General features: G+C 46.7%; 1 protein-coding gene across 9 annotated transcripts in view; it reads right to left on the reverse strand.

The window, feature by feature from the left end:
* Positions 1-22,598, reverse strand: part of SFMBT2 (Scm like with four mbt domains 2) — a 219,241-nt gene that overhangs the window by 13,956 nt on the left and 182,687 nt on the right. For all 9 annotated transcript variants that reach the window (XM_082450574.1, XM_082450572.1, XM_082450570.1 and 6 more), the window contains 5 exons: positions 9,830-9,939; positions 3,872-4,047; positions 1,859-2,025; positions 1,261-1,524; positions 396-524 (listed from right to left, as the gene is read on the reverse strand). In XM_082450574.1, coding sequence (XP_082306700.1) covers positions 396-524; positions 1,261-1,524; positions 1,859-2,025; positions 3,872-4,047; positions 9,830-9,939 — 846 coding nt within the window. The remainder of the gene's footprint in view (positions 1-395; positions 525-1,260; positions 1,525-1,858; positions 2,026-3,871; positions 4,048-9,829; positions 9,940-22,598) is intronic.

Genomic DNA, 22,598 nt, shown 5'->3' on the forward strand with positions numbered 1-22,598 from the left:
GACAGTGGGACTCCAGATTTGACACGGTAGCCAGTTCTCTGAGCTTTTGTTTGTTGGCCTCCTATGTCTTTAGTGTTACACAAGCTGGCAGCCCAGAAATGCCAACGGGCACAAATGAAAAGAGGGCCAACGGAAGCCTGTTCTCTCTACTGGAAAGGGGGAGCTGGGGAGACAACCCCTAGTAGAGGCCGGAGCTGCCGTCTCCACTGCACGGCAAAGAGACCCCACGGAGCTGCAGGTGGGACCACACGTGGAGCCCGGGTCTCCTGCTCCCCTGCCCCCAGGGACGACGAAGCCCCCCACCCCCCGCCGTGGCCAAGCCCCAGGAAGCCAGCTGGCACAGAAGACCCAGAGGCTCAGAACCAAAACAGCTGCTGCGCAGCAGAACCCCGTACCTGCTCCTGAAATATTTTGGCCAGGGGGGCACAGTCCGTCAGCTTGATGAACCTCACCACGTCTGTCACCGACCACTCCAAGGGGTTGCTCTCCAGGACCAGCCTCTCCTCCTCCTCTCGCTTCACCTCCTGCAGAGGGAAGGGAAGCAGGAGGCTGTTTTATCACTTCCCGGGGGGCGGGACCCTCTCTGAACCCTGAGGGCCGGAGCCAGGCTTTCTGGACCACTCGCGGCCTCCTCACTAGGCACCTGGACAGGTGCAGAGGCGGCCGGTATCCAGGGATGCTCTGAGCAACTCGTCTGGGTTATGACTTTGCTCCAAAGACTTGTGTATCTTTAGAGGTTAAAAAAAAAAGGCACAGTGATGGCCGCTGTTGACCCCCAAGTTCAGGAGCTCTGGGGCTGAGTGCGGGATCTCTGGTCGAGGAGGAGATGGGGCAGGAGCCGGTGTAGGCGCGAGAGGCCGCTATGCCCCCATTTACGTGTGTGACGCTGGTGCCAGCGACCTTCCAGCTGATCGTGCGACACGTGGGCTCAGGGGAGACCAGATACCCCGACTACACATTTTATAGCATCACAAGGTCTCCTAAGGAGGGAAAGCCTAGTGTTTAATGAGACCTTGAGGACTTATTCTGTCTGTTCTCCTGACAAGAATCCCTGTGGTTTTAAAACCTTCCAGAAAAAGGGGTGCTATTACTTCCCCCAGAACCCCATCCTGAGGTTCACCGTCCTGCTCTGTGGGACGTGGAATCACCAAGCTTTCTGCCCCTGATTTAGCAACAGAGCCGGAGCGGTCCCCCAAGTGAGGTCACGTGCTGCCCCACCGGGGACACCAGACGGGCCAGCTGCAATGGCCTGAGCTTTACCTCCACTGCTTCCTGGCTGGGGGCCGGGCCCCCGGGGGCCCCCTCAGCGCTGGCGGTGGCCTGGGCCCTCCGGCCCCTCCGCGTCCTCTCCACAGGCGCCCGGCGCTCGGGCTCCGGGCCGCTCCTCAGGGTCACAGCCCTCCGGGGCCGGGCGGAGGGAACCTCGGCCGAGGACGTGTCCGTCTGGTCATCACGGAGCTCGGAGCCGGTCTCCTCACTCCCGGTGTCATCGTCCAGGGCGTCCGCATCCTCCTCTTCACTTTCCTAGGAGGACGGAAGATGCACTGAGGCGGCGGGGGAGGGGGCCCACAACTCCACCCCAGACCCTCTCCTGCCCAGGTGCCGGTGCCACCCTCCTGGTGAGATCTGCCCAAGGAGGCCTCGGAAGATGGATCCCATGGTCCAACCCAGGGTCCCACCTGCAGCCCCTTCCCAGCCGAGACGCTGCAATGTTAAGTCTGCGTTCGACAAATAAGGAGGGGGGGTTCTGGCAGTTCACGATTGTCACCATTTAGCATCAAACTTCAGCCTGGCCTTGGCTGTGAAGCCAGGGCCGCGCTTCCCCATCGAATGTGGGAAGCTTCCGAGCAGAACATACCTCCCCGGAGCCTGCGGCAAAGCCCACGGCAGAGGACCTCCGTTTCTTCTGCACAAAAATGGATTTTCGTCGTTTCCTGCGCCTTGCCGGTTTAGGGTGTCCGCTTTCAACACTGCTTTCTCCAATAGGGGGCTTAATGATCTTCTTTCTCTTCCCATAATAGTAAGCTACAGGGAGAGAGATGATGAGATTAAAAACTTCATTAAAAGGTGACACCCATGGGCATGCATGGACGGGGAGGAGAGAGGCAGGAGCAAGGCGGAGGGAGGAGAGAAGGAAAACTAAAAGGAGAGGGAGGGGGAAAGTGAGAGAGAGATCATTCCTTCATTTGAGACCATCAAAACTTCACATCCCATTTACACCTCAGGAAACAGTTCTGAGAAAACAGGTCCACAGGGGGGAAACCTGTCCCCGGTGCCCTCGTGTTTACAGGGTGTTACGGACAGAAGTGTCATCTGCCACCTGCACAACCCCTCGCAAATTCAAATGTAGAAGCCCTAACCCCCAATGTGACTGCAGCTGGAGATGGGCCTTTAGGGAGGTGATTACGGTTAATGAGGTCATAAGGGTGAGGCCCTGACCCAACAGGACCGATATCCTGACGAGATGAGGAAGAGACACCAGGGATGCACAGAGGTAGGACCCTGTGGGGACACAGCGAGGAGGCGGCCGACTGCAGGGCGAGGAGAGAGGCCCCACGAGAAACCAGCCCTGCTGACACCTCGATCTGGACTTCCAGCCTCCAAAACTGGGAGAAATGAATGAATGTTGTTTAAGCCCCCCAGTCTGTGGGACTTTGCTGTGGCGGCCCAAGCAGACTAAGACAGAAGGTGAGCCAAACAAGCTTAAGAGTTATTTCAGGAGTTTCTCTCTGCTCCCCTTCCTTGCCCCCAATACTGCACACGGTGGTGGCAACCACTCCCACTGGAGATGCTCCGACGGCTGCCCCCGAGTCTGAATCTTGAAGCATCAACAAGCAGAGTGAACGCCTACTGGAGAGTCCTGGTCACGAAGGATTTCCCCGTCTCTCGATCTGACCAAGACCAACTGGCAAACACAGAGCCCAGATTAATGGGGCACCTTTTGTCTTTTCAAATAGTGTTCCTTACCTACTACATAACTATACACTTTATTCTTTTCTCTCTCAGTGGAGACTGTCATTACTACTGAATTCAATAACAGAGTTATATGTCTGTATTACCACCTAGAGCAATAGTTAGAAAATTATTTACCAACTTTCAATCATGATTGATGTACTTTATCATTTGAATGCATACTCAACTGACTAAAACCTATTATGGGTCCAGTTTTCAATTATGATCAACATTGAGATGCTTCCTCATTAGCCAAAGCCTCAACTGTTCCATATGGAACTCCCATTATGCCATAAAAGGACCAGATGCACCAAAGGAACCTTTATCTATGGCTGGAGGCATACAAAGGAAAATACCAAATGCACGGCTCCTGGATGACAGCGGCTGTTTCCCACCCTGCAGTGAGGCCGCGTGTCCACACATCCCCACACCACTGTACCTTAGAGGAAAGTCACTCAGCCTCCACACCTCAAATTCCTTATATGCAAAATGACCGACTAGTGTAGGTTTCTTTCAGGACTAAAGCTGTCTATTTCCAGTACCTTCCACTTGAATTTGGTCCGTAAAGATGGCACTTATAAAACTGTCAAGAAACGCCATGGTGTTCTGGGGTGTGAACAAACACTTATCCATTAGTGTCTGACACCTAGAGAGAACCACAAAGCAGTTCATCCTGGAGTGTGGTCCCAGCAGAGCTGGAGACACCCCCCCAACCCCTTCCTTACTCTAGGAGAGAAACAAGTATCTACTAAGTAAACCTTAAAGAATTCTCCCGTAGCAATTCCTAGGAAAAACTATGCAAAAGGTGTTTAAACAAAAACAAATAAACAAACAAACAAAAAAACAGCCCACCAACTACACGACTACATGGTCTGCAGGTAGGCCCTCAGACCAACGTTCTTTTCAGATTTGCACTTACTGTATTTGGTTTTGGTGTGAATGGAGCAGTTCTCCGGGCAGTTTTCAGAAACCAGCACAGGACTGAACAAATTTGGACAGCATTCGAGCTTGGCACAAACACGGCGGCAGAAATCCGCTACTTGGTCAGATGTTCGGACGATCTTGGCCACAGCCCTGTATGTTTTGCCTCTATACCTAGAAACAAAGAAGAAAAAGTGATGGAGAGACCACACACTTACTCAAATCTATTTTGTACAGTGGATTCCAAAGCGGCCCATTCACTTTCTAAAAACAAAGCAGGTTGTGTGTGGTTTCTCTGTCATTTGTTTTCATTTTTCCTTACAAGTTCACAAAAATATTTTTAAGAAATGCCCAGTGCCATGGGTAATGTATGTGGCGACCAGGCTAAAACAGGATCCCAAAATAAAGATCCCCAGTTGGCGTATTCTCACCGGGGTCTACGTAATTGAACATCCCTCCAGAATGCTTCTGGAATCTAGATAGTGTCACTCGTTGCTCATGACTCTTGAGAAAAAAAAACTTTCTCCTCCCCAAGAAAAACCGCACAAAGTCACCAACAAAAAACTAGAAACCAGATCTTCTGGAAAGCAGGTTGGATGGACTCCTGTTTTAAAAATAAGTACTACAGCCCTCATCCAAATGCCTTTTCAATAATGATGTAAACCATGCTGGCTGAAAAGGTGAGCTCTTCGAAATAGTTTGAGTCACCTTTCAATACAGTTTTTAAAACTATCATTGGTACAAAATAATGATAAATTTCTCAGTTGGCAACAGATCATATGTCTTTATTTACTTCACATCTCACTAAACTTAAGAGTCCACTGAAATGAGAATACATCAAAATAGCTGGGCCTATTAAACTATGTCCTTGATGTGCACCCTAATTTTCAAGTTGAAATCCTGAACGATAATTTATTTTCCAGGAAAACTGCATGTAGTGGTAGCTCTGGCTGAGAGCACTTGTGTTAATTTTTGGAAAACTAAGCAAAATTGAGAGAAAGAACCACCAAGGAAGGCTGACCTTGTCAGTTTCCACATCAGCAGTGTCAACCTGCTCCTTTACACAGCTGTATGCAGATCTTCCTTGACTTCCGATGGGGGTTACACATCCCAATAAACCCACCTTAAGTTGAAAATATCGTTAAGTCGGAAATGCATGTAATACACCCAACCTAGTGACCATCATAGCTTAGCCTGGCCTACCTTAAATGTGCTCAGGACACTCACATTAACCTATGGCTGGGCAAAATCATCCAACACAAAGCTTATATCCTAATAAAGTGTTGAATATCTCGTGTAATTTACTGAATACAGGAAGTGAAAAACAGAATGGTTGTCTGGGTCCAGAATGGTTGTTAAGAATACCTGCCGTCCACCCTCGTGATTGCAGGGCTGACTGCGAGCACACTTTACAGGAAGGCAGAGAACGACGGAGGGACCAGGAAGGACTGCCTCCCTGCTGTGAACGTGGGGACCCACTCGGAGTCTCAGAGAGTGCACACGAAGACTGATTTAAGGGGAAGATGTTTACGATTCAACAGATGCAGAAAGCAGCTTTCTTGGAGTTTCCATTATCTGACTAAAGGCAGAAATTTCTGAGAAATGAGGATCGCCATAAATCCCCTCTTTGGGGTGGGGGGCTTCCCATCCTAGGGATAAACCTACCATAAATCCCCTCTTGGAGGAGTTTCATGACCTTGAAGAAGACAGAAAGGCCACTCCTGCCTGCATAAACAAACTATTCCAAACTTTCTTATCTCCCAGTTTTTCTCCTAAAAACCCATATGTCTTTCCCAAAGAAACCTATTTGTTCTCCCCCAGAGGCCTTTTCTCCCCACCCCCTTCCCCCCCACTAAGTTAGGGATGACTTAGGTATAAGCTCCAAACCCTAACTGTCCCTTTGCGTTACACATCATAGAGCACTTCTGTGTGTACATCCATTGCACCAGGAAAGAAATGGTCTTTTTTTTTTTTTTTTTTTTTGCTGTCTTTTGTCAGTTTAGTTTGCAGGCTCCCAGGTACTGAACCTAAGAGGGTAGATGAAGGGGTTTTCCCCTTGACATCAATAAGGAAGTGTGGGTAAGCCTTCCAATGATTTCCTATCAGCCAAAGTAGGGATTTATGTCCACATGTGAGTGCATCATGTGGCAGGGTGGAGACAGACAGATGAAGATGGACAAACAAGAGTTCTGGGGAAAACGGTCTCTTCTCTTTCAGTTAAGAGTTGAGAAAAATCAAAATGGACGTTGAGTCAAAAAGAAATACAAAGTGAAAACACCAACGCTGGTCCAAACAGAATGACTTCAATTTGGCCTAAGTTCTATCATTCATCTTTCAAAATGACCCGTATCAGGACCTTTTTTAAAAATCTTGTGATGTAAGATTTACTTGTGACAGGACTATGATGACAGTGGAGAATAAGGCTCCAGCCTGTCAAGCTGAATTCACATCCTCAAATATTTAGGGAAGAATTAGAAGGGGGAAAAAAGATGAAAACTGCAGAAATAAGGATGCGTGGCAAACAGTGAGAAAAATCACTCTTCTCATTAGCAATAAAGAGTAAGAGGTGCCCCCGACTTCCTTCAAAACAAAGCTTTTACTTCACTGGTCACAGATTCTTCATCTAGAACTAGAGTCAGTGCAACACTAGTTTTCAGTCTTAAGATAACTTAACCTCAGAAATTTCTCTCTTCCTTCTTGATTCCTGTATTTCAAGTCATGGGAACTCTGTGTGGTAAATGGGGTGGGCGTTTATTTTATGAAAGACAACCTCTAATTCAGAACACCCTAAACTGGTCTGTGTGTGACCCAGAAACGCCACGCCCATAACCTGATGAATGTATTACACACCGAAATTCAGTCTTCTCTTCAGAAAACGGGTTCACCCGCTTGCTTAACGTAATGTTTACAGCATACATTTTCATGAGAGCAAATTTCACACATCTGAGCAAAGTAAAAATTAACATATGAACCAACAAAATCTTTTTTCAGTGAAAAGTCTCTCAGTTTGGGAATCCTTTTTCACATAAATCTCCTTGATAGTCAAATATTACATCTTACTGTTCATAAAGCATGGGCATGAATAAATGCCCCCGAAAAGGTAAAATAAATGAAAACACATACAAAATTGTCATTGCTTATGAAAAAAGAAACCAAAATATCATTTCCATAGAGTTGAACGTGACTCACCTAAAAGTAAAGATTTGACTTTATCTCCTTGCTTCTGCCTAAGTGATAATGAAATCTAGTTCACTCAAAATTACATCAGGATATTTCCACTTTAAATATTCTGCATAACTGTAACAAAAGAAGACTGGGAAAATCTATTAAACCTCCGCCTGGCTTTTATAAAGGTTGTCACAAAAGCCATTCAAACAAGAGTCAACAATTTTTCCCCCTCAGGAAGATTCTATAACATGTTGGAAAACATATGTAAATGTCTCTAAAAGCATAAGACTGGATTTTTTTAAAATCCCCCTAAGGTATAGCCAGGTATAGCCTAAATTCCTCCTCCTGAAATTCTAAATAATGTAGGTCAATTTAGTAACTTCAATCCATCGGAAAGAAACAACGTCCTCTTCCAGAGCTGCTGAAGTGACCTACACTAGCATCCCCTTTTCCTTTAGCACAAGCTATTCCTGGTTCTGTTTTTCAGTCCATGTTGAAGACTCATTATATGATAGGTTTCTTATACAGTGTTCAAACATTTCGATAATTTGTTCTAGTATAAAAGGTATGGTTGTTGGCTAAATAGGCAAAATCGCTGGGGGACGACTGTAGATGACAGTGTTCGTTTTTCTTCTATTTACAGATCAACCCTTGTCAATGTCACCCCTACCCTCTCAACTAAATGGGTCTTTTCAGAAGAGGAAAAAAACCAATCAGAACCCCCAGATGCTAAGTGACAGCGTTCCCAAAGCTCTACAGAGAAGAATCTCACGCCCTTTCTTACTGAGAACACTCTCTGTGGTTTTATAATTCAAGGACCACAACCAAGACAACTGAATGCCTTAAACGCAGGTCTCCGCCCTCGCTGAGTTAATTTATTCGCGAAAGAAGGCATCTTAGCCTTTCAGCAAAATGGGAAGAAGTCAACTCTCTCTCCTCCCTTTTGCACCAATGAAAACATCAAAGTTATCAAGATCTAAAACGCTGCCATTTCACATCAGAAGGAAAGAGGTGACTCAACACGTAGTATTATAAGGGATATTCCCACTGACTGTAAATCTGTCATTGTTAGCAGCTGCTTTAAGATACTACTGTGATCCAGACACTTGAAATCCAGTTCAGACACACATTTTCTCATTATAAGTTGCTGTGTAAGATTCTGCTAAGGAACACGCTGTCATGTTTGATATAATAGGTAATACGTTGCCTTTACGATACAGCAGGGCTGGGTCGCGCTGTGTCTGTTTTGATTGTATCAGGCTGGTTTCATAAAAGCTCTGATCAACTTGGCAATGGGAAAATGAGTGCAAACAGTGCAAAATGAACTCTCCTTGTCACTCTGGGAATCTGGAGCGAGTTTCTGGCTAGCTTAGGGAGCAGGGGAGATTTTAATGGAATTGAAGATTGTTGTACTTTTACTATTTCCATATCCTTGGGTGTATTTTGGATGTACTGAATTTTACAGAAAAATTTTAAAACAAGACGTAAGAAGGGTTTCTCTGTATAAATACTTGCCCGGGTTTCCTGCCACCACTACCAGTATGAATCGACATTATAACAAAGTATTCTACTGTGGCTGATGATCTCCAGCTTATATAAAGTAGAAAAATACAGAATGTTAGATTGGAAAGTAACATGTTTTATTTTTTTCTGGACTACAGGTGAAGCTCAATTAAATATTTCTTGGGAAAGAAGGGAAGGGTGAGGTATGGTGTCACCCTTCACTGACACGACACCTTCCAACAAACCAAAACTCTCCTTATTTACACGTATTCCCTTTAACTTTTGTGGTTTAGTGGAGTATCATTAGACCATACATGACTTTTGTTGAATCTAAAATTATAGAGATGCTCAAAAAAGACACAGGAAAGGCTGAGTGGGTAACTAACAATGAATGCGAATAACTGTGAATTTCTCCACATCTGTACTCAGTTCTGGTGTAAGTTAACCATGGAGGAAAATACCACTGGTCATATAAGTTATTTAATATTCCTTAATTTTCACTACAAATAGGACAGGCACTTTCCCTAAAGGAGGGCTTAGGTATGCTCTAGCCATTGAAAAGTAGTTCACTGTTTAAACAGCATCATTTTGCAAATGTTACAGCTAAGTGATACCTTTTGACACCATTTATACAGGAAGTGGACCAATGAAGATCTATTCCATTTGAAAAGAATTAAGTGGATATTAAAAGCCCTCTCAAACCACCAAAACTATTATTAAACATGAAGTTATCTTGAGACATGGGTCTTTTTCTATCTGTCTCCTAAACAACTGAGTTCTCGCAAAGCAGGTCAGGGGGTGTTCCCAATTTCAGAGTTCAAGAAACTTAAAGCAAAGCAAACATTACCTTTCCAATTAGCCTGTTTCCAAATAAAATAAGGGACCAACTACATGTCCACCCACAGCCTATTAACCAAAACCAAAGAGAGGTATTGGTTCTTCCTATTTTTTAAAACTGTCAACTCTCAGAGTAAGGAACATTGTATCTGGCGTAAACTCTATAGTATCAGATATTAAGATCTGTTAATGAAAAACGTACAGTAATGATAAGAGAAATCCTCTCTTTATATAAATGTTCCCCTTTGGATCAAACAACCCATCAGTACATTTTTATTCTGAATATTTAACACAATAAACTCTGTGTGTGGTGCACAGAACTGCAGAACAACAAGCCTTCCGTTGGTTTCCACTTCTCTGGGCCACGTGAGAAAGAGGAAGGACAAGTTTCAAAGTGGCAGGCAAAGAATGCCGAGAACCCTCGTCTTCCAGAATTGAAAACACGTACTTGGCCTTCAGTGTCTCCTCCTGAAAATTCCAGTGTGGGTCTTCCACCAGCTGCAACTCCCGTAACACCCTTCCAGGTTTGTAAGCTGCATTGATGATCATGCTAAGAACCTGTTGGGAAAGAGGAATCGCCGTGAATGTCAACTGCATCCATTTCTGCTAAAACAAGAATGTTTTAGAAACCAACCCGGTGACACTTCAAAGCTGTCTGCCCTGCACCTCCAGTCAGCAATGGGCTGGGATGGAGCCAGAGAGAACGCTTTGCAGCTTGGCACTGACGTGCTCGCCATCCAGGGGATAGAAAGGGCGGTGAAATCCGACGCCTCTGCCTGGGCGAGTGTGAACCACTGGCCAGAGGGGATGGCCGGCTCTCACTAATGTTCCTGGTCGCAGACAAACTGAACCATTTTCTCCAAAGAGCCGTGGGTCATCCTACAACTGGATTCCTCTTCCGCAGTATCGGTTACTAAGAATTCCATTTTATCCTTAAAAATATATTTCAAAAGGAATCACTAAGATGGAGATGGAGGTTTGTTCCAACGCTTCTAGATAAGCTTCAGACACTTGTACGGAGGGCTAACACATTACTTGAGACTCACCTGACGCTGACCCAATTTATGGACATTTAACGTTAGGACGTTTCTCAGAGACGCGAGTGTTTCGAAAGGAAGCCTGAGCGTCTAACACCATCTGACAGCTTCCTCAAGCTACCCCTCCACTCCCAAGTCCCAAGTGCGAGGAAATGAACACGTGGTCAGAACCACTGCAACAGTCCCAGAGGGACCAGACATCTCCCTTCTAAAGCCTCAACTTCACGCTCTGAGGCACTCGTTTCCCATAAGCAAATCCTCATTATCAGTGACCATTTATGAGTTCTGGCATGCTCGTGAGCTGCTGTTATTTGGATAGAGAGCTCAAAAAAGTGTGAAGATGCAATGCAGCACACAAAGGAACACTGAGACCTCGGGGGCTTCATTCCATGAAACGCCCGTTCGCTGAGGATCTGCCCTGTGCCAAGCCCCGGAGCATACAGACAGCACACAGTGCCCGCCGTGCCTGAAGCCCCTCCCCGTCCAGAAGAGGAACGAGCCAGGCACTGAGTTCACGTGCCATGTTTCAGAGCAAAACCCCACTGAGAGAGTGAGAAAAATTCCTTATTGAGTTGGGAGGACACTGGCTATATTGCTGAAGCGCCTACTATTTTGTGAAGGAGACCAGCACAGTATTAACGGGAAGAAAGAAGATGAAAAGTGTGCTGCAGAAATTTTCAAGTCCCAGTTTTCATGTACCTGGTGTGTTCTGGAATGTAACTGGTGTGGTCTGCACCCTGATTTAATTAAGAGAAACAAAGCCTTCTCATAACTGAGGATTCGATCTTGAAATATTCTATACTCTGCAGTCAGCATGGCAACTGTCTTTTTTCCTTGCCTGGGTGGCATTTTGCTATGTTCCCAGGTCCCTGTAAAGCCCCATCAAGAGAACATGTTTCAGCCAAGACGCTAAAAGGCCAGGACACAGCAATACAAGCAGTTCTACTGTGTTTGTTTTCTCTATTAGAATAATCATCTGATTTTATTATTTACTGTCAGTACAATTTACAGAAACCGAGTTTAAAAATAAATCCATTTGAAACTGGCTGAAATCATGCACCAAGTGTTTATCAACAGACAATAAAATTTCAACTGAATCTTTTCATTGTGTTTCATTGAGAAAACCCCCGAGCTACATCTTATTTGCTGCATAGAGAAATGCATTTTGTGACTGTGAAAAGAAAATGCCTTCCAGAGTTCAATTCGGAGCAGAAGCAGGCAGCAATTAAATTGTAAAATGCATGTGATATTGAATAATTTTCCCCTGGCTTTTCCCAATGTCACATCATTTGTCTCTAAATTCAACAAGCTCTCTATAAAACTTTGGAATTGTGAGCTGAATAATTTATGTACCTGCCATCTTAGTGTATTATAGTTACTCCAAGAAAATAACTAAGTTGACAGCTGTTATTATGACCCAAGTTAGGCTGAATTACTGTACCTTGCAAAACATCAGAATTCAAAGTTATTACACTCTTGATCACAAAGGGTAGCTCAGACCCTGCCCCCAATTAACTAACAGGATGTTAGCTGTGAAGCTGATCAACACTCTTCCCAATAAACTGGCATAAGATTGCTTTGAGTATCTCAAGGAGGAAATTAGCGCTAGAGCAATGCCTCACTGGATTTCCTAGGCTTCATGAAATGTTTATTGGGAACACGCTTCTACACAGAAGTCCCCACAGTATATTATAACAGAGAAGCAATAGCCTTTGTAAAGTTGGACAGATATGGGATGGGATCCCAGGTCCATCCCTTAGAAGCTAATCAAGCTTAGGCAAGATGCTTGATTGACTTTCCTCATCTGTATAATGGGGGCGCTGCCATTTACCTGGTTCACAGTGAAGGGGGTCAGAACTTGTCACCTCAAAATATGCCACTTTGGCATAGGATTAATTTTGCCCTGACACAACTGAGAAACAGCAGACACAGCAGGAACTCTCTGCCCTCCCCCTTTCTGCCTAAAATACTGTGAAAGTGTTCCCCTCCCCGCTCTTGGACCAGGAGGAAAACAACCCTTGTCACTGGAGAAACAAAGATGGCCCAGAGATGACTCTGCACAAACAAATCTTACTAGGAAAAAAAAACCCTTATCTTCTGTTAGATTCTCGCATATACTTAAACAGTCCTTGGAGCCCAGACCCCTTTCCCTTTGTCTGATCACCTCTCCACAATGTACTGTCTTTTATTAAAATGGTATGTAAAAATCTCAAGCCTAATGGCTTCTTTGGTTTTTAATTTCTTTTCTGTTTTCATTTCTTTCAACCCTTTTCTCCTGTTAATCTGTCTTTTGTCAGTTTAATTTACAGCCCCTACCCACTGAACCTAAGAGGGTAGAGGAAAAGATTTTCTCTCCTGTAATAAGGATGTTATGAGAAATAAAGAAGGTAACAGCTCGGCATATAAAAAATGTTTAAGGGAGCCCTCTTCTTGATATCCAAGCAGTCCTCATCCACCCACAAAATAAACTCTCCCTGAGCCTTCATCTCTCTATTCTCATTGGCCTGTATTTATGTTTCAGTCTCGCACCTTTGCAAAATAAGTCTCCTTAGGAGCTCCTGACTTTCTTGCTACTGCCTCTTCTTCAGAAACCAACTTCTCAAAAAAAAAAAAGTTCTATACTTTTAAATTCTTCATCTTCAATTCTCAACCCACCCAAATCTGATTTCTTCTCCAACCAGTGCACAAAACTGAAGGGCACCGATGACCTAATTCTCAAATCCAATTTGCGCGCCCCTCTCTCTGAACCCCCGAGGACTCCGACAGTGCCTTCCACGGCCCCGTCCTGCTGCGCCTCTCGTTCTCCTACCTCTGCTCCATCAGGCGCAAAAGTTTGCTCAGAAAACGGTGAGTGAGTCAGTTACAGGAGAAGAGAGAAGAGTCATCAGAGGGAGGAAGAGACAAATAGAACAGAGCGTAGGTGGTGTCGGCAGGGGAAGAAGCAAACAGCGCCAAGCGTCTGGTACCCGGGAGCCCCTCAGTGAATGCGTGTCTCCTTCTCTTGCCCCTCCCCTTTCAGGTACAAGGTCAGCACTCAAAGGATTCCGTAAATCGATGGGATTTTTTTCTGTTCGTGAAATCACGGAATTCCATTATTTCCTTTCACATGCACGATCATGAAAACTTCTCCCCAAACACCGAAAGTAACTAAGATCATTTCCAACCTCAACTATATCATATGATTACAGTTATAACAATGTTGAAAGTGCAGGAAACCACTTAATAGGAAAATTAGTTCTCTGAGTGTTAAAATTAGAAAACACTTCAGAACGCAAATATGAGCTCCCACAGCTCAGGTTGGGCTAACTTAATGGCAAGAAGACAGGTTCCTGACCTCAGAGGTTTGTCATCTGTTGAATTCTAGTGGCCAGCGGGGGAGATGTCTCTTTAGGGCAAACGTTTAGAGAGACACTGGCCCACAGGATAACAGGAAGGAGGATATTCTCTCTCTGGCGAAGTCAGAAGAAGGATCTGGATGCAAACGAGCCCCCCTCACATGTTCACTGTTACAGCAGACCTTCCTGCTCTGCAGTCTATCCAAGAGCCACAGTTACAATAATTAGCTTTTTATAGAAATCGGGACCATCAAACGCCCTCACGGGCCTCAAAGATGATTTCTTTCAATTTCAAAATCAGATGAAATGGAGATAATTTTATGAATGGGTTTTTTAAAATAATAAAATGATAAAAAAATTTCTCTTGCTTAACCAGCAATTTCTCCATCAGTAGGGCTTCGCCAGGTGGATGGGATACATAAAGTGCGAGAGGACCAAAATGAGACAAGACTCTGATGTGAGCACCTGCGCTGTCGATACAATTAGAGGCCCGGCGCGTTGCAGAGCAGACAGACAAGCAGAGTTTTATTTCTGTAACTAGATTTAAATGGAGAATATTAATTAAAACACGTCTCCAAACCCGAAGAAGGAGTTTGGGTTTCAGACGAACTGTAGCAGCTGTGCTTCTTTTCCCGGAGTGAAGTCACATTTATCCTACACCCCCCAGAGGTCCACAGTGTATCAGTGGAGTACGCAGCACTTCTTCTTAAACGTTCACAAAAGTAAATGCCACCAAAAACTGAAAATAAAGGAAGATGTTCTCGTAAGAGGAAAGAGGAACCAGCAGGGTCTTTCCTTCTCTGCAGCACAAACGTAACCTTCTAAGAAGCCAGAGGAAAGCACGAAACAAGCTTGGAAAAGAAAACAAGACTTTTCCAAGTTATTTACCCTTAAACATAGGTGTTTTCGTTCAGTCTCCTGAATAACTGACTGCTCTGGGCACGTCCCCAAAATTAATGCAACTGCTGCATCTAATACACCCCAAAATATTATCTAATAATCACTATGCTCATCTCTCCTTTGGTTATTAGTTACAAAAATTGTAATAAGAACAGTAATAATCTGACATGTTTTCCCAGCTGGACTCTATCGCTTGGGCTGAAACTGCCCTCTACCTTTGTTTCGATTCTTCACGGAAGGCTCACCTCCCCTGGACAACCCACCACCCGGAGAGCAGGCCCTTCCCCCGCAGGCTCAACGGCAAGGTCGGGGAGCCCAGCACTTCCCTGGTAGGCAGCCCCCTTCCCCCGGCACCAAAGTACTCCCTACTTTATCACTTCAATTTGATTAAAAGACCACTCTCCAAAGAAGGCTAGATTTTCAGGAATTATCCACGTCCCCCTGGAAGACCAATAGGAGAATCCCATCATACCCTGTACCTTCATTCAGCTTGGTCACCAGAAACGCAACACTCCTAGAACTTTCCTTCTGCCCTGAATCCCATTCCCATACGGCTCTGCGCTTCCCCCTTGTCTGACCCAATCTCAAGCTCCTCGCTGCTTCCCGAACCCACCCATTATGCCCTCTGAGCTCATGATCCGTCAGCAGCAAAATGCCCTTATACTCTAGACTATTTTCCAGAGTATTCTTTTCCACCTGTGGTTTTCCCTTCTGCTATGGACTGAGTATGTCCCGCCAAATTGCTACGTTGAAGCGCTACCCTCCCCCATGTGACGGCACTGGGGGTGGGGCTTCGGGGTGGTTAAGTTTAGGTGAGGTCGTGAGGATGCATCCTCCACAACGGGGCGCCCTTGTGAGCAGAGACCAGGGAGTGTGCCCGCCCTCTCAGATGCGGCGACACAGCAAGAAGGCAGCTGTGTGCAAAGCTTAGGAAGGGAGCCTCACCAACCTGCCCTCCTGATGGAGACTTCCAGCCTCCAGACCGTGAGAACCCACGTCTGCTCCCGAAGCCGCCCAGCTCAGTCCGTGGCACCTTGCTGGAGCAGCCCGAACTCACTAGACACGGCCCCTCTCCCACCTCATCCTCTCCTTCCTCTCCGCTGGACTGTCGCCCTCTGTGTGTGAACCGGGGGTAACACTTCCCATCTTAAAGGAGGAAAACCACTTTCTCTCTCCATCTCTCATCTTCCTTCGTTCACCTCACACTCCTCTGTTTCCATTTACAGTAAAACTCCTCAAGACACTCAAGACTCCTCTTTTTCTCCTTCAGCCCCTCAGGAACCCAATCCAATGGGGCTTCCCTGAAACAGGTCTTAGCAAGATCACCTGAGGTGCCGGCATCACCAAGGAGCTGTTCTCAGATCTCCTCCTATTGGACCCCGTCAGCAGCTTGCAGCGCCGCCCAACACTCCCTCCTCCGCAGACACTTTCTATACTTACCCCCAGGACCCAGTCTCCCCTGATCCTTCCATGTCCCCAACTCCAATGACGGTGACCTCAGGGCTCGATCCCTGGACTGTCCTCTTCCACCTACATTCACACCAGGGCGCACCTGGCTGCAAACACCGTCCACGCGCTAGCAAACCCACGGTCACCAAGTGTATATTTCAGACCTACACACCCACCTCCACTTGGAGGTGCAGTGGACGGGCTTCAACTGCCCGAATCAGACAGATTTACTCTGTCCTACGGCTCTCTCTTCTCCTCGATTTCCCTCTCCTGACTGTCAAGGCCTCTGTGAATTCTGTTACTCTCACGGTCCATATCCAATTCACCAGGAAACCCTCCCTGTATCCAAAACGTATTTGTTTATTTGTTTACTGTCCCTCCCTCTAGAACCTAAGCCTCCGAGAAATCAGGGACTTCATTTTGTTTGTTGCTTTATTCATAGTAGCTAGAACCATGCCTGGCAATAGGACTTTTCTGGAATTTGTTCAATGAATTTGTTCAATGAATTTCAAGATGGGCACTGATATTGGATCAAATTATTCTGTACATCTAAAACTTAATGATTGATTCACTCCAAGAATTTATTTGGTACCATATGTTCTATGTCAATGGGGCCCAGGAGGCAGCATTTGCCACTGATTTTCTTGCTACAGAATCCTACCCTACAGTACAATAAGAAAGTTCAGCAAAAGTATCTGACCTTCTTTACAGGCAAATCATAAAACCTTCACAACAAAAAAAAACTTTGTACTTCTTTTGCCAACCTTCCTGGACACTGTCTAGCTAATTCCTGAACCACACATTATGTATGTGCTATAGTTTATACCACCCACAGGCTCGGTACACTATTCTCAATGGGTTAACATTCAGCATAAGCTTAAAACAACAGCAACAAGAACACCGGAGAATACTGTCCAGAGGCACGTCTGCATCTCTGATTTTGTTGACTGACTTAACTGGATGTCACTTAGGCAAGACTTTTCCTCTTTCCAGTATAACCTGAAATGCCTAAGTCCTCCCCCCTGAGGCTCTGCAGGGGGGACTGTCAACTCACCTGCGGGGCACATCTGCTCACCTTGACTCCTCAGCTTCCAGCACAGTGCCCACCAGTACATGCTTATGACTCAGGAATTGCTTAGGACCCGACTAAATGGATGAATGGGATGGATGGATGGATGATGTTTCATTGTCTGCTGGCTTCCCAGAGCTGGGAGAGCATCTGATGCGGCCATGCACAGTAATAGCTGCTGAGTGTCAGATAACTGAATGAAAGACCCTGGGAAGGTGCGGATGGACAAAAAACAATACGCCTACACCCAGCAGTCCCCACGCGACTGACTTCTGCACTTTCTGAGACTAAAGAGCTATAAAGACCACAGAAGCAGATTGAGGGAGAGAAAAATCTTACTCAATAAAGGTGAACATGCCTGGCTCCTTTGTGCCCTGGTGGCAACCCAATTAGTCACCCCAAACTCTGGCATCATCAGACCAGTACTCAGGGCTCTTAGTCATTTCTGCAGTCACTGTTTGAAAAGTTCAACTAATCACAACCTACTCTCTTAAAAACCCAGGAAGGCTCAATGGGTCGTGTCTAAACCTTTGCATCCCTGGACCAGATGGTGATGAAGAGTACCAAAGTGACTCTTTTAGGTACATTAGACATAGATCGATAGATAACAATTAACGGATAGAAAGATGAAAGATGATGGATAGATGAATGGATGAATATGATATACAGAGATAAATGATAGAAAGACAGATATAGACAGATGATGGATGGATGGGTAGGTGGGTGGGTGGGGGGAGTGAGGGGAGGGCAGTGTAGGGTGGATGTGTGCACATGCGTGTCTCTATATTTTACGAATCAGGAACAACTTTCCCCCCTTGGTGGAGGAGAAGCTGTGTCTAGCCTCACTTATTTTATCTTATCCATCTACCCCATCGTATTCAGACTGGTCCCTCAGTGTCAGGGTGAGTCAGAGGTCCCAAGCCTGGCGATCTCCACTAAGTGGGGCAGACGGTTGTGCTAGAGGGAAGGAAGCAATCAGGGAGGCTCATGGATCCAGAAAGTTTCCTGAGTGTCCAGGACTCATGTTGCTTTCTCCTAAGTTCCACATCAGAAAGAAAAGGCAATAAAAATCCAGTGCCATAATTTTTGCTTTTCCACAGAAAAGGCACAACCTGTCGATTTTCCCTCTATAAATGTTCATCTCTTAAACGGCTGAAACCTCGCTGCCCAAAGGCAGCAAGTGAAACACAGGCCACCCCTGCTGCTGAGGAGCAATTCCGTTACCACCCGTAGCTTCACGCATCGGAAGGTGATGTGGAAAATGGGAAAAAGGACTCCTATCGACTCCCCACCGAAAATGATACGTTTCTCTTTTTTGCTAAAAACAGAGGTTTCACACCGCAAATAATTTAAACCAAATAATGTTTAAGAAAAACCCTGGGCTCCCCCCAAATCTCTGTAAGGCACGTGGGATTTGATCCTGGCAGGCTGCCTTCTAACCCATGGCCTTTATAGAGTTGTCATGAAAACAGAGACTCTCATTCTTCCTAAGCGGGTGTTTTCAGAGCCATTTCTGCCAGTAGGACCCTGTCGGTCAGTGTTCTCCCATCTCATTGTGTGTCTGCATTAGAAGCTGAACTTTCCATCGCAGGACACATGGACAGGAGTGAATACATCAGATGCCCCCCACCACCTCTTCCTCCTGCGCTCACTAACACTCTCTCTCTCTCACACCGACACAGGCACACAACGCCTGCCCTACTGCACTGTAGACAAAGTCAATACCACAGACCTGGCCACTCACGAGCTTGCATAGAAAGCATGAAGCAGAAGTTCTTTGAATGCCTCTGCAAATGGCCGACAAGACTCTATCCCACGGAGGTGATGATCTCAGAGGTGTGGGAGGCTTGGGATGCAAAACCTCCCAAGTTCACCGAGGGCCCCCAGGGACCTGCAGTTTATTTGACTTGGGGAGACCCTGGCGTTACTGGGGCAGGCGTGCATGGGAAAGTACTGGGGATAGAAAAGGACAGTCCTGGTTGGCGACGACCATCCTGATCTTGCGAGTTTCATTTATGACAAACACCATCACTTCCTGTCTGTCGTCACAGGGCCCACTCTCCCTGCGACTGCACCTGGGGGTCCCACAAAACGCCCTGGGGACCTGAGGGGCTGTGGATGGGCTCAACCTGCCCCCTCCCCTCCAGGCTACTCTCCGGGAGCCCCTTGTTCGAGGTGACTGGACCTGACTGGGCTTCTGCTCTTAGAGGTTGCCTGCCCCCCTCCACCGCCCTCCTTCTGCAATCGAGGTCCCTACGCCCTCAGCCCCACTCAAGCTCAGGATGCTCACTGCCCAGAAAGTGAACACGCGTTCCTCCTCCCGTTTGCCAGAAACTTCCTCCCCTCTGGTCCACCGCCCTCTCAGAGCTCAGGACCCCTCTCCAAAGGCTGGCTCCACACTCATGCCCACAGACCTTATGTATTTCTCAAAGAACCAGACAGAGGGAAAACAGCCATCACTCTACATTTTCCAAAGACAGAAAAACGTTTAACTACTAACACCCCTGATGGCCTGAAAAAGCGAACGTGCTCTGTCTTTGCTCCAATGCCCTCATTCTCTGTAAGGGAAATGCAATTTGAAACCATGCCCAAGTCCTGGGCTGAAGCAGGAGTATTAGCATAAACACTGGCTCGGTGGGACTTACATTTTTCTTGCACTCACGGAACCGAAGTGCTCGCTTTTTTTCTTTCTTTCTCTCCTGCCTCATGCATTTTCTGAACATCAGCAAAAAACGAGTTCCTGTCATCAGAAAACTGCTCTGGCCTAGCTTTTAAACTTGATGGCTGGCACCTATCAGAGGACTGATGAGGGCTAATTGCTGTTGAATTCTAAAGAAATTATGTAGGAAAGTAAACTAGCCAAGTCCCAAAGAGAGACTGACCCTCAGGCCACCGTGTTTGTTAACAGAGCCCGCAGGTGGCCAAGGACCTCTCTGGAACCACTGGGACGTGGGTGTGAAACGGTCTTGCGGGGACTTTACACAAGCTCATCCATTCACCAGGTTTCTGTGAGCTTCCCTTTCCCATCCTGAGCACCGGCAACAAAACCAGGCACAAATTCAGGCAGGTGACATGGCCATGGCAAGGTTGCCCTCAAGGGCTGAAAGCACTGGGGAAACTCAAGAGAGCCCATTAGGTCTAGGTGCTGTATTTTATACAGTGACAGATATCCCTACATGTAATCTGGGCTTGGTTTCTTCCTAGACCGAATCTACCATCTGCGGGATCTGTGGTCTGTGCCGACTTAAGCGCACAGGAAGCGCTCACTTGTCTAGGGGTAGCGTTCCAGCCGCCCCCACTCTCCGAGGCATCGGCCCTGGCAGTAAGAAGGGCCCCTGGGCATCGAGCTTGCTGAGCTGACTCTTGGGAAGGTCTCACGGGGTCTTCCTTAACCTTCCCCACCTGGAAATAACCTCTGCTGAAGCTGAACATCCTCACGGTTCTATTAAAGGGCTCTATGGCGAGTAGGAGCTCAATAAATAAAGTTTAGTCGATTGATAGAAGTTGACTTAAATTTGTTAGCTGATTTCCCAGCCTGAGGGAGTAAAGGCGGCAAACCTAAAAGGAACTGGGGACGTTAGAGGCTGACCCAGTGAGCAGCATGGTGAGAAAATGGCACCAAGAAGAGAGAACGCTCACGAGCGGATGCGGAACTCAGTGTGTGTTCATTCGCGCGTGTTCACTGGGTATCTGCTACGTGCTCGACGTTGTACTGTAACAGCGTGATACGAAGGACAGATGTTAATAATGGGGGGTCCTGAGTCATTTAGAAATGAATTATATTTACCATCCTTGAAGCAAACTTTGGATTAACCGTTAATAATTTTGGATTGTTGGATATTTTGATTTCTGTACTTATCGGTTCCCAGAAGGAATATGAGTGATCCAGAGTTCACTGCACTAAGTGAGCAAATTCCCTTTCTCAGTGTGCGTGTTAGGGATATGTAAATAGAATTGCTGATATCTTCCCCTTTCATCCTACAGCAACAAAAGAGGTGTCAACAGATAAAGGGCTCTACCTTGGTAATTCAGTCTCATATCTGGGCTGGAAGGTGAGTTTAAAAGAAGTGACCCTTATTTATGTGGGGTTTTCGTGTTCTTTACAAAGGATGATGTTTCTGGGCTCACCCTGCAGGGGAGGGCTCCTCGTCTCCCGCCTACCCTGTAAACAGTCAGATGGAAAGAATAAATATTATGGGCCAAGCCGGGGCCCTACACCATGTCTCGGCTGCTGGCTGGGGCTCAATCCCCAGCATTCCCCGATGGCCTCCGAGAGGGGCGGCCCCACCCCCTCCTCGGCCACCATCTCCCTTTAACTTCTCATCAATGGGATCCACTCGCCACTCAGGCTGGACGCCAGCCTTGCACTGTTTGATTTCAGAACGTAAAGCATGAAGGTGACAGATCTCAAGAAAAGCAAGTCTAAATAAAGACACAGGCAAAGCGCCCAGGACGGGGTCCTGGCCCGCAGGAGACTCTGGATTTGAATTTCTGCACTTTCCATGCCTGTCCCTATGGTCCTCATATTTAAGGTGCTGCAAGTGTTCCTTCCTGTTTTCCTTCCCATGATCCCACCAATGCTCCAGGCTTCCCAGATGCTTTTCCGTCCCCTGGAGCAGGCTGCCCCCTTCCCCACCCCACAGGCCGTGCAGGAAGTCCCCGAGATCTCCAAGCCCCTGAGCCCACCCTGAGATACTGACTACCCTGAAGATGCTATTGGCTTGTCCGTCGCTCCCATGACTGAAAGCTCAGGACGGGCAGGAAGCACCTGCTATGCATCTTCTACGTCAAATTCGTCTGAGTAAATAACAACAGCAGTAACCTGGTCCCTTTCTTACAGGGTTGCTTCTCAACTGTAACCCCAATTTTTTCTCTAAAACAGACTTTTTTCCGAAATATGAGAAAGTCTTTAACTGCGAATACTGTTGATGGCCTGAAAAGGTAAACGCATTCTGGCTTTGCTGCAATGATCTCCTCCTCTTTGGGCGAAATGAAATGTGAAACCTCACAGGGGCTCTCGCAAGGCGGGAACTGCACAGGCGCAGTATCACCTGGGCTCCAGTCACCCACAGCTTCAGCCCCATATCCCTCAGGACGCCAGGGAAGCCGTTCCCAGGCAGCCCCTCTCCTCCATCCTGCCTCCTGCTGAGGCAGAAGGCCAGCCAGATTTCTCATTTTCTCTTTTCAAAACATAACATACTCTTCTATACCAGTGAATTTTACACCTCTACGTAAGGACCAATGCCGTCCTCCAGCCACACGTGACCACCCTGAACTCCACCGGTGCAGCCCCATCTGTGCTGTGCACTCAAGGCGCCGTCACTTTGCCTACTTCAGATCAAGTGCCACATCCAGAGATCCGTCACATCCCCCCCTGCGCCCAGACCACATGCTCTGGTCTCCACCGAGTCTTCACCCGACCGTATG

Source organism: Balaenoptera physalus (genome assembly GCF_965194825.1).
Source record: "Balaenoptera physalus genome assembly, chromosome: 2".
In the NCBI taxonomy this organism is placed as follows: Eukaryota; Metazoa; Chordata; class Mammalia; order Artiodactyla; family Balaenopteridae; genus Balaenoptera; species Balaenoptera physalus.